The following is a 12,416-nucleotide window of genomic DNA, read 5'->3' on the forward strand; positions in this document are numbered from 1 at the left end:
GCTGGTTGCCTGGAAAATCCATAATGCTCCTGTAGTTACCCACTTCAGTGTGTTTCTCTTTTTGTCCATCTGATGTTAGCAGAGGCTTCAGAAACCTATCTTGGAGATGAAAGGCCTCTTAAATTACACCACCAAAATAGCTCTAATGGTGCATATATTTTGTTTCCAAGATGAAAGTCACCTTCTTGGACTGAGAAAAGCATAGATATTAAAATATGCAATATATAAACAAGGTTAAAGAATATAAAATATGATTCTTCTCATGGGTAGGGAGTGAGTTGGATGAGGATGTTTTCTACTATTTACATTTTTCTAGTTACTTCCAGGTAAGGGGCAAACTATTTTATCTTCTTCAAAACACAAGTGAAATCAACACAAGACCATGAGAACTGCCATACCAGGGCTGTCTGATCCTACATATTGCCTCTGATTAACAGCTAACAATAGATATTTCGGGGAAAGACACAAAACTTCATATAATAGACGATGCTTACGGGAAAATTACTTGCTAAACCTTGTGGAAAAGACTGGTAATTTTACTCTGCTCTTACTTAGCAATCTTAGACTTTTATTTCTCTTAGCCTTATTTAATCTAATAGTATTTTCCATTACCTATTCAAATCCTTCTGTGAATCCTGCTACTATTATAAAAACTATTAAACCCTTGGGCAGCCCATACCGCACATTATGTAAGACTCTGATCCACCAGGCTTCCCTGCCTTTAATTTTACTGAAAGAGCGCATCATTTGTCTTGTTTCTTAATGTGTACACTTTGTGACACACAATATAGGCCTAATTTTTTTTCGCTTACTTATTGTACAAGGAGAGTTGGTGCAAATTAGTTTCTTTTTCCCCCTTGTATTATTTTCTAGTCTGAATACAGGAGTCTGCCTCCATCAAAAGAGGAGAGTCACAAAAATGATGAGAGCACTTGAGCACCTCCCCTATGAAGAGAAGCTGAGGAAGTTGGGGTTGTTCAGCCTGGAGAAGAGAAGGCTTCAAGGTGACCTTATAGTGGCTTTCCAATACTTGAAGGAGCATATATGTAAGAAAGCTGGGTTAGGACTTTTTGCATTTGTGTGTAGTGAGAGGACAAGGGGTAATGACCTAAAACTTGGAAGAGGAGAGATTTAATTAGATATTAAGAAGAAATTCTTTACAATGAGGATGGTAAGACACTGGAACAAGTTGCCCAAGGGTGGATGCCCCCTCCCTGGAAGTGTTCAAGGCCAGGTTGGATGGGGCCTTAAGCAGCCTGGTCTAGTAGAAGGTGTCCCTGCCCATGGCAGGGAGGTTGGAACCAGATGACTTATCCATTCTATCATGCTATCAAAAATTTGGCATCTGCAATTTGATAGGTCACACACTCAAACCAGGAGTGGCTGCAATATCTTCTGCTCAAAACAGATTAAATGGGGACCTCTAAGCCATCAGGAGGAAATTTGTGTCCTTTTTCAGCCCTGTGTGCCCACCTCAGATATTCAAAATCCATCCTTCCAGTAATGGATGGAGGTACCACTCCCACCCCTCAAAGAAAAGAAAGCACCATCTGGTAATGCTGTATTCACAATACTGTACTCCACAGACAATGTGACTTTATTCACAAATATGATTTTTACAGAGGTAGAACAAAATACTTTGTATAATCTTTTTTTTTCTTTTAAATTATATACATATGAAGAATATAATAGAATGACAAGAAAGAAAAGATTGTAAACAAAACAATATTATGCCATCAAATACAGTACGAAGAGCATGCAAGAACAGCTTCAAATGAAATCTTGCTGGTGTAATTTTATTTTATTTCTAATGTGGTAAATGAAGAATAATAAAGAGTCATGCTCTAACTGGACTGAGTATGCCACAGCTCTGCAATGTTGTCTTAATTTTTTTGTCTTTTAAAATAAACCAACAGGATAGCTTTCTTTTCACTGTGGTTGGGAATGCTTTTGTAATGCCCAATGTAATTTTAACAGAAAAATATAATAATAGAGTCTACAAAGTGCATTCTCATTTAAAAAGCAAACAATAGAAACTGTACAGTTTTAAAAAGCGAATTATCTCAACTGCTTCGTAACAGAATTTTCTAAACAAAGAAGAAAATATGCAGAATAAAAACTAAGAGAGCTATTGTTCTGTAACAAAGCTAATCAAATACTTGTTTTCTATTCCAATAAACAGTTTTTTTAATTAATGACTATTCTGGGAATTATGAAGTGGGCTGGATTTTATTAATGTTCTACTTGACTAATAAAGCATGAACTCCTTACAGGTACTATAGCTGTCATTCCCCTAGGGATGGATGGAGATTGGTTCTGCATGCATACTAGACAGGAACAAGGTTTAGTCATTGGTGTAGATTTAAAAAATATTTTAAAATGTTTTAAATGTTTAATAGTCCCTATAAAAATAAACTTGCTTATTTTGCTACTGAGTTGATCTTTAGATATGGGATTTTCTGCTGAGATTCTTTATTTGGCCCTGACAATTTCCAGGGATGCTACTTGGGCTGCACCAGGTCCCATAGATGATAGCCAAGAGAGATCATACCTGAAGGATGTGAAGGCAACAGCAAACCCCACACTGTTTTCCTGGTGCCAAGGGCTGACTCTCAGGGATCTGGGCTTTGGGGAACAGTGCTGTCCTGCCCATCCATCCGTCCAAATCCTGGTCCATGTCATGGGAAGGATGTTACTGCTGTTACTTTTATGAACCAATAATGCTGGTGAAAACCACCTTTCCATGCCTCATGTCTGCACCCACTGGGACCATGTAAGTGTGGAGTCTGGTCTGGTCACTGCTGCCTTGCTCAGGACCAGGAGCTGTGCTCCCTGCTGTGCCTGTGGGAAAACAGGGGTTTGCCCCTCTGCCACAGGCTTTGGCCAGTAAGGAAGGGAACTGTGAGAACTGATGTTATATTGCCCTCCTGCAGCTCTCCCCCTTAAATGCAATTTAAAGATTCAACCATAGAAGCAACACCTGTGCATTCAATTTGTCTTTATCAAGAACACAAAGATGTTCTTCAAGATACTGCACATGTGCTGTTTATGGGTGCACACCAAGCACCAGCTGAAGCCTCAGTCACAATCTGTTTATTAAAGATCAAGCAGAATATTGAAGAGGGAAGGACTGTGGGTCTTACTTGACTCTGGACTCTCAACTGATCCTGGCTAAAAGGAAGAAGCTCAGCTCAACCAGACAGTGAACATGGGGCAGGTCCCATGCCCAGTGCAAGTGGCTGAGGTGGCTTGAGCAACACAATGCCAAATCACAGGGTTTAAGCTAACTGCAGTGAAAAGGGTAAAGAAATACCTGCCCTGCATGAGAAATCTCTGTGGCTTCATCCATGGCTTTGACACCTTCCTGGGAAATGAACTGTCAAACTTGGCCAGATCACCCTGGTGCAACTGAAAGCTACATTTCACTATAATAGACCTTGCAGCAGATTTTCACCTCCAGAAGCATGGCATTTATTGAGAGGCCTGAACATTATGCTTCCCCTAACAGATGAAATACTCTGCGTGATATTTTGTGGTCAACAGAATAAGCCTGGCACCTCTTTGTGGAGGAACTGTACAAACTACAGCTGAAATAACAGGGTTGTCAATGACATTCAGCAGGAGATGCTTTAACCCTCTGAGTAAGACTGCATCTTTCTGTTGTGTAAACTGTCTACAAATATGAATAAAACAATACATCCCTGCCCCATTAGCTTTGGGGAAGATAAATGTCCTCTAATCTACGCTAAATAAACTCTGAAACATGAAGACCAATATTTAAGCCCTACACTCAGCTGCTTGTGAATTAATAGGGATCACCCTGAAATTGCTATTAAGAAATGCAAATATTTGCAAAAGAACAATTAAAAAATATTCCTGAAGTGCAAATGAAAGGCTTGTCAGCCATGCTTGTGGTATGCACAGGGACAGTCAGAAGGTGAACGCTAATGAATCCCAGGGCAGAAATCTATGTTAAAAACCCATTATCCCATTGGCAGTAGGTAATGGCACAGCATCTTGCACTGGGAAATAATTCTACCCACTAATCAGGGGGCTTGGCTTAGGATGTTCTAATTTTGATACTTTGGACAGTTTGCTTGGATATAACTACCTGTATTTTCAGAAAGCTGCAGTACATGGCTCACAGTAAATCTAATTCAAACACTTGCTGATACTGCTTAAACCGATCTCATCTGCAATTTTGTGTTAGCTAAAGTAATAAAAGAATCCTGTTAAACCTAAATTATCAAATGAAAAAGGCAATTTTCCCATTCATACTCCATTAGTTTTTTTAGTTATTGCTAGGAAAGCTCTAAAATGCTTAGGCCATAAAATAAACATGTGGCTTAATGTACAGTATGTGTACTTAAGAGGATGATGGCATCTGCAGTAACTGCTCTGTACTGCCACAGTAATGGGATGCACAAATTAAGCAACAGCACATACCAAGTAAAGCATAGAAAAATGTATAGCAAAAAGTAACAAGCCTTCTCCTTTTTTTTTTTTTTTTTTAAATAACTCTTTAATTGCTAAAAAGAAGAAATCACCAATATTCACACCTACAACACAAAATTGCAACATGGTTGATTTCAAGAGATGCCTGTTACCCCTGTGCCAGCAAAACTATGCAATATTTTACCTTTAACATTTCAGTGATTAGAAGTTTATAAAAGCTTCCCCTTTCCAAATTAGATTAAATGATACATTCTTCAGTCCTGAAGTCATATGATGAGCCTAATACGTTTTCAAGCATACAACATTGTTAAGATTTTGGAAAAAAGCACCCCAAAATTCTTAAATCATGGAAATGTAGGATCACATACGAAAAAGCATCTAAACATTCACTTTTGAAAATGAAATTAAGAGCCTAAATCACGAAGATACCTTTAACAATTTTACTCTCAGGCCCTTCATTCAAACACATCAGAGTACTTTCTATTAATGATTTAAATTCCTTCAGAAGAGCAGCACAACCAGACCTGCAAATCCACATAGGCAAGACTGCCTAACCAAACCATTTACATACATATTTTTCAACAGCAGGTGTTTTGAGAACACAAGAACTTCTGAAATTCAACCAGTGTGCTTCTTTATCCCTTAAAGTTTAGTTAAAATAGTTATCATTTGAAACAAGGAGCAAGCAGAGCCTCTTCAGAAAGGTGCAATGAGTGTCTGGATCAGACAAATTCAATGAGGATTGTAAAATGCTGACTGGAGATTTCTCCTTCAACCAGAGTTTTACAGAAATATATTCTCCTGGCTAAAATTGATGGTAAAACACAGTTTTACAGACGGAAACACAAAAATATAAAGAGGAGAGTCCCATTTCCTTCCTCAGTAATCCCATAAATCAACCATCTGCTACCATTACAGCTCTGGATATTTACCTGACTGCTGACAGAGCCTTTGCCCATCACCTGAGGTGAGTCCATACTCTCCTTTTCAGTGCTGTCAGTGGTAGGTACATAGTCAGAATTGCTGTGCTCATTTTTCCCCAGCTTCCCCTTAAGGTGACCAACTTGTTCTCCCTAGTTGCAACAACTGTGCAGGCCTATTTACTTAGAGCTCAGATTTTCTTCCATTCATGGCACAAAGCTGAAAAGTAAACAACAGTTAAGAAAACATTTGCCTGCCAAAGCTCAGCATGAGAAGGTGCACAATCTCTTTGCCAGAATCTGGATCTCTGTTTACTCACACCCTCAGCACTGTTTCATGCTCTTGCTTGGCATTGTATAGGAGCAATCACCATCCTCTTCAGGCCCTCCACACTTATTCAGCTTTTGAGAAGTTACAAAATAAAACAGAACACTGTTTTCTGCGACTATATTGACTGCACTAATTACCCACAATACTGTATATTTGCTATTAAGAACATGAATGTGTGCTTTCAAAGTGTGACAGGGCTTTGAGGATGTGAAAGGCATTAGATGGATTTTTCTGTCACTTAATCTGAGGCTTCAACGTACTTTTAAAAATTTGTTTAAAAACCCAAAAAAACAGAACGCACATTTTAACTGTTGAACTTTAACCAGCTAAAGGAGTTTGTAAGGACCCTATCACTACGTGGTTACAACAGAAGATACACACTTAAGTCAGGTCACGGTTTCCAAGAACATTCACAGGGACTGAGGATGAGGAAGATGAGGGACGGATCCTGCAGGAACCTCCGGGAGGCTGAGCTGCTCACTGGGGAAGTGCCTTGAGTATTGCATTCACTTCCTCTGCAACTGCTGTCAAAGCAAACTCGAACTGCTCCTGCAGAGAGAACAAACACATGCTCTGAATAATAAACCAAAACCCTCTCCAAGAGCCTGCTTCAACTATTCTGCAGCCGACTGTCCTCAAGACATTGTTAAAAATATGAATATGCAGGATGAACTATACACTGCGATGGAAAGGAACAAAATGTTCTGGGATTATTGATGCCATCTAACATGTTTGACAGCATCTTGAAGCAAGAGTCATTTTAATGGAGAAAAATGCTGTTTGCAGAAACGAAGCTATGGGGACACAATGATGTATTGCAATTGCGTGGTCAGAAGGGCTTGGGAGTAGTAGATCACCAGCCACTTCCTTCTGACATGAAGATGGAAACTTGTTACCATAATGAGATAGGAAATTAGTGAGATGCTGCAATATAGAGGCTTTGGCTTTTCTCAGGACTTTTTCTAGTTGAAATCAGCTGGAACAAATATCACTGCACCTTACACCTATTATGTAAAACAGTATCTTATTTTTGTTTTCCCTGTTAATTTTCTGTTTCAGCCTCCCCTTTTAGTTGCCTTTCTGCACCCACAAATTACCTAGTGGTGTCTAGATCACTCCTATTTAGGAAATATTGGGAAGGCATTTCTCTGATATCAATTTACTGTAAACCTAAACTAAAGATTACTAATGGGTTTCTGTGCTGGGTTAGCAGAAGTGTCAAGGACAGAGGAATGAATGGTCACCTCATCTACCTGCAACCCTAACACACTCCTAAACTGTCTAGTTCTACAGAAGAACAAAGGAGCTTTACTTCCTCAAGGTTAGCAGGTGTTATATTCTTCTCAGAAATTTAGCTTCCTGGAATATCTGGCAAGATTATTTGGAGTTTGCATTTTTACTGATGAAACAGGAATATGGGGACTTAACTGTGAATATAGAAAAACTGAGGACAACAGACAAAGACCATGAGGAAGCTTCTGGATTTTCTAGAAGTACTCTAGTGGTTTAAGCCAGCTGGGACCAAGAGCTGTTGAAGAACCAGCTTTGAGAATGGAGGTCTGAAACAGCCCCTGCAAGGTATCCTGAGATCACTGCTGGTTTCCCATTTGTGTTTCCAACTATGAAACTGGTATTCTGGTGGGTACCTTCAACCCCCAAAATTTGTGCTGCCTGGGCAGTGTAGGATGGCTGCAGGTATGCCAGCAGCAGTGGATGGCTGAGGAACACAGCCAACCCTGAAAGGTAATTACTGGACTAAAGCACTCATTTTTCCACAGTGTTTCACTTTACCGTGGAAATCTTTAAGAGGGATAAAAGAACAAACTCCAGATATGCAACTCAACTCATAGTTCAGAAAGACAGCTGACTTAATTCCTCCAATTCAGTGCCAGACTTCTTTCTCTTAGCCCACTGCAGAGTCATCTCCCATGTGGAAATGCCTCAGAGAGAAGTAATGATGGGCACAGTTCCCGAGCAGCAGCAGAAGAACAAAACTCAGAATAATTTCTCAGAGACACTGACAGTAAGCATTTTGCTGTCAAAATGGCATCCCAGTACATTTGATGGACTGCAGCCAAGAGTTTTCAATCAGACATCAATTCACCCTAAAGAGTAGGACTCATCCTCATTAGGAGAAAGAAAATGATGTATATGCCTGCCTATGCCTCCCCAAGGTCTCTGCAATTAAAGAAAAGACTGGAAATGCTGGTAGCCACCCAGGAGTAACACTCATATTTTAACCAGAGTACACTGAATGCATAAGATGGCAGTGGAAGCAGAGAGGGCATTCATCTGGACATGCTGTTCCAGAACCAAACTGGGTGCTCATACAGGCTCAAAAAGCTTCAGGAAAATTGGGCTGATGCATAACAAGTTCTTGCCTCTGGGGTAAGAGCCTTGGCAGGAAAAGCCAGCAGCCTCTGAGCCCCATTGATGCAGACCTGTGAGGTGTGGAGCTGCCTGAGCAGTGGCAGAGCCTTGCACCAGGGCTGGCAGGAGATGGGACAACCAGGTGCTCCCAGGATGTTGGTGACAGCTGATCCCAAGGCTGCCCATCCTCGGAGCACAGGGAACACAAGAGAAGAGGCTGATCTGAAGCTGACAGGGTTGACATGGGGCTGCAGCCAAGTTCCAGAGATGTGCAGATGCCTTTTCCAAGATGTGGGCATCAGTTCAGAAGAAGGGAAGCTGCCCATAGTAATGAGGCTACCTCATGTGCTCTTCATCTGAGTATATAGTCAGGAAAAGCTGATAAGTTCAGGGACTACAATACCTGTAATATTTATCCAATTGCTGAAATTAACTTATAAATCTGCCCTTTAATTTTGTTGGTTTGAGGACTGTTCATCTATCTGTCAGGCTGGAGACCATCTGACCTTGAGGTGCCTTTTCTGCTCATGGAGAGGTTCCCCTCAGGTGAGCACAGGGCACTGCTGCACCACCTGAGGAAAAGCATCTGTCTCACCAGAGGACCATGTGCTGATCAACATGAACTCATAAAATTGAGATACGGATTTTGGAGACAAGTCCAGTGGAGTCTACCAGCTAACACTGGGTGTGACTCTAAATTAGTGAGGTAAAACGACATTCAAAGCATAATCTTTAGAGCCAGAGCTCAAAACTGACTGAAAAACTGCAGTAAAGGAGGAAGCAGAGCAGACACATGAGATTTCCAAGGACTTGGTCCTTCTGAGATGGTGCAGATGAACTCTTTCCCCTCCTCCATTTTGCATGAGATGCAGAGGCAAAATACAGATAATGCAGCTTCCACTGATATGTACCATCACCTGCCAAAGAAAAGCCTCCACACACCTCACACCCCTTTCCATGAGAACAACCACAGTCAGATCAAATTAATTTCAGGAATTTTTAAAGGAGCTCAGTTTGTTGTTTCATACAACTACACTGTCACATATATTATTTGCAGATGCAAGATTGACTGGAAATGAATTTTAACAGCTTGCTGGGTACAAAAACCAGAGCTGGACAGGCATTTTGTGGTGTCAGTCCACTCATGATGCAGAAGTGACAGCATATTTAGAAAAAAATAATAAGCTGTGTTTTATTAAGTCTGCAAATAAAATTTCCCATGAAAACAAACAGTACATGTAGTTTGTAAGACTCAATGAAGAATTTTAGCTAAATAGTGCAAGAGGACAGATATAGAAGGAGAGAGAAAAAAAGGAAATATTTATTTTCCCCATCACAGAGGATATGCTTCTTCCTTCATTACTTTTTCCTCTCACATGTGGCATATCAATTTTACTTTACGATTCTCCTGCAAAAACAAGCCTGTAACAAACCCACAAACCCTCTATTATGCTTCTCAGAAATCCAGAATGTCGTTATGATAATTTCATTACCATTTATTATATACAGTGCTTTTGAATTAAAGATCACTTCCAGATGACAGAATGTTGCAAACAAATCTTTTACATGCTTACTGGAAATGTGGAGCGCTGCCTGCTGGAAACACAATAACATTGCTGAAGGAAGTTGGTGTTTATTTTGCCTAGGGATATTCTGTAATTGGCATTTTTAACCTGACTTTTAATCCATTGTTTTAAATTACTCCAAGAGTCTAATATTCCTCATTTGTATTCAGCTGGGAAAGAAGAGAGGTTTGTTTAAATTCATCAGAAAAATTCTCTGGGGATTGTGCACTGCTAGCAAGTAACCAGATATTTATAATTTGCAAGACATTAGCTTGAATAAGTGATTTAGGTGGTTTTGAGAAACTGACAATGATGGAAGAAGGAGCAAGAGGAGAGATAAGCAGTATCCTGAGAAAATTTTTCATCTTGGATGAAAACACAGGATACATTTCTTTACTGGAGCTCTTATAGATAAATGTTTGAAGGGGAAAAACACATCTTGAGTAAGATTTCCATAGGACTTGGGGAACTATTTCTAAACTAACCGAGAGAAGGCATTCATGTAACTTCACTCTTTGGCTCTGAAACTATGTTTTTTTTTTTTCTTGTAGACAACAAGCTGTAATTTCTCAGCCCTGTGAGGAAAACTGAAATCACAGCTCTATACTTCTGCAGAGCTGCCATATATTTTGGATGCATTATACAGAGTAGCTCAGGACTTCCATCTTCCCTGAGAGCAAATATATGTGACACTGGATACTATGTGCTATGTGCATTTTTTTCCCCTGGTCTGAACAATCAAAGCCACAGCAACATCTGTGCATTTTTATGTCTTACTTGCAGATAAAGATTAGTTAGCTTTGACTGGCTCATCTTTATCTTTCATGCACTTACTTAATTGGTAAATAATAATTAAAATTCCCCCCTGACTGTTCTCCAGCACCACTTCTCCCAGTATTAGTGGGAAGATAAAATGAGTAGGAAGAAATTAAAGTAATGAACCAATGATTCCTGCAACACACATTTATTTCACCTATGTCTGTTAGCAATTTGAACTCCCTAAATGATGCAGATTTTCCTATCAGTTCCATCCTGGACAAGACAGAGGGCTGTCACATTGCTCCTGTTATCAACTTTCACTTGATATTTTACCATACAAATTTATTTGGTCTCCATGCCACAAAAAAAAATGCTTTATTGTTGTATTCATAGATAGTAACTTGCAGAAAATACCCCAAAATATCACTCCATACATCACCGAAATAGTTAATAAAAGAAAGGTTCATTTCTAATTTAAGGCACTATAATCACACCATCAGCTATCCTCAAAAGTTTTACATTGTGGAAATGTAAACTGACAGGAATTACAGAGTAAGATGTTCACCTCACCAAAGGGTACAAACACCATCATCATGCTACACCTATAAAGGACATAGCTTTAGGCATAATCCAAGGTTTTACGTTCAAACATGCTAAAAATTACTCCATTTCTTACATAACTACATTACCTTCAAATAAAAAAAAAAATATTTTTTTCATAAAAAATATCAGATATAGCAGTTTCATTCTCTTTAACGAGCTAAAGCTTTTAAACTAATATTACATGCACAGTTAAGCACAGATACTCTAAAAATAATCCGTATTTCAGGATGAAAGCAAGAACATTCTTTCAAATGCACATTTTCTTTAGTAGGCTATAGATTGTTGTCTTGACTGCCCTTCATATATGGTAATCAAGATAGATGTTGGAGATGTTACAAGAAAGAGCAATAAACACCAAAGAAAGTAGCCTGGATAAATCTTCAGCATAAATAAACCTCAGTTGGTAGGGAGCCAAACAGAGTAATCAGCAAGCGACCTGTGTTAAATTAGGTCATAGCCTCTCTCTTCTGTCATGAAAACAACTACTGTGAAAGACCTTTAATGTATTTAAAATCCCAGTGGATTTATTGACAGTACCTTTGTCTGGACCATGCCTGGTCTCTGGTCCCTCAAGTGCTCCAGGGTAGCAGCAATATCAATCTCTTTAGCACCTGCAACAAACCACAAATTGGGCTGAGTTCAGAGCACAAGATAATCCATGCTGCATCTGTCAATCTCTTGCTATCGGGTTCCCTTTGGGCTAAGAGTCCAATTGAAAATTATTACATCCATCTCTCAGCAGACTTGGCAGGCAGCTGCAATTTTTGTGTTCATATAGAAAAAATAAGAGGTTGGGGCTGCTTTTATTAACATTAATTCAAGAAAAGCCAGAGAAAAAACAAATTCTTAAAAATGCTTGTGCACCTAGAGCAGAATATATTCTGTACAACCTCAGGGTCTGTCGTGGCGATGCCACCGAGTGTCCCTTTGTCAATTCTAAGAGTATGCACTGAATTAAGACCTGAATTACATAAAGATTTATGCTGTTAAAACAAGACTTAGGTGAATTTTTTCAATGGTGGCTGAGATCCAGAACACCTGTCTGTAGCTTCCTAGTTCAGGACCTGCAAAACAATCTTGCAGCATGATCATTCTTCGAGAGGGAAATTTTTTTGCTTTTTCTTTAGGTCATACTTTGGATGCCCAGACAGAATCAGCAGCACCAGGATGCAGAAAATAGGCAGGTGGAGCCTCACTGGTGTGGGGACTGGGTCCCTCCTACCATGCAATTGGAGGTACTTTCTTTTCAAACATGATCTATTGTAGGCAAAGCAAATCCTTGTGCCTCTCTCCTTTAAAATAATCCACAGACTGAAGAACTAAAGGGGAGCTGCCGATTTCCAACCCAATTTCCTCACATTTAGGATGTTTCAAGACCACCCTTTTCATTTTTCTTAAGTGCTTAGCCAGATA

General features: G+C 39.6%; 1 protein-coding gene across 1 annotated transcript in view; it reads right to left on the minus strand.

Moving 5' to 3' along the window:
* Positions 1 to 1,557: 1,557 nt before the first annotated feature.
* PTPRN2 (protein tyrosine phosphatase receptor type N2) overlaps positions 1,558 to 12,416 on the minus strand; it is a 622,484-nt gene continuing 611,625 nt past the window's right edge. Inside the window, exons 23-24 of the mRNA XM_030445109.1 lie at positions 11,541 to 11,614; positions 1,558 to 6,255 (exon numbers count right to left, since the gene is read on the minus strand). Coding sequence (XP_030300969.1) covers positions 6,184 to 6,255; positions 11,541 to 11,614 — 146 coding nt within the window. The 3' untranslated portion in view covers positions 1,558 to 6,183. The remainder of the gene's footprint in view (positions 6,256 to 11,540; positions 11,615 to 12,416) is intronic.

The sequence above is a fragment of the Calypte anna genome, chromosome 2, assembly GCF_003957555.1.
Source record: "Calypte anna isolate BGI_N300 chromosome 2, bCalAnn1_v1.p, whole genome shotgun sequence".
NCBI lineage: Eukaryota > Metazoa > Chordata > Aves > Apodiformes > Trochilidae > Calypte > Calypte anna.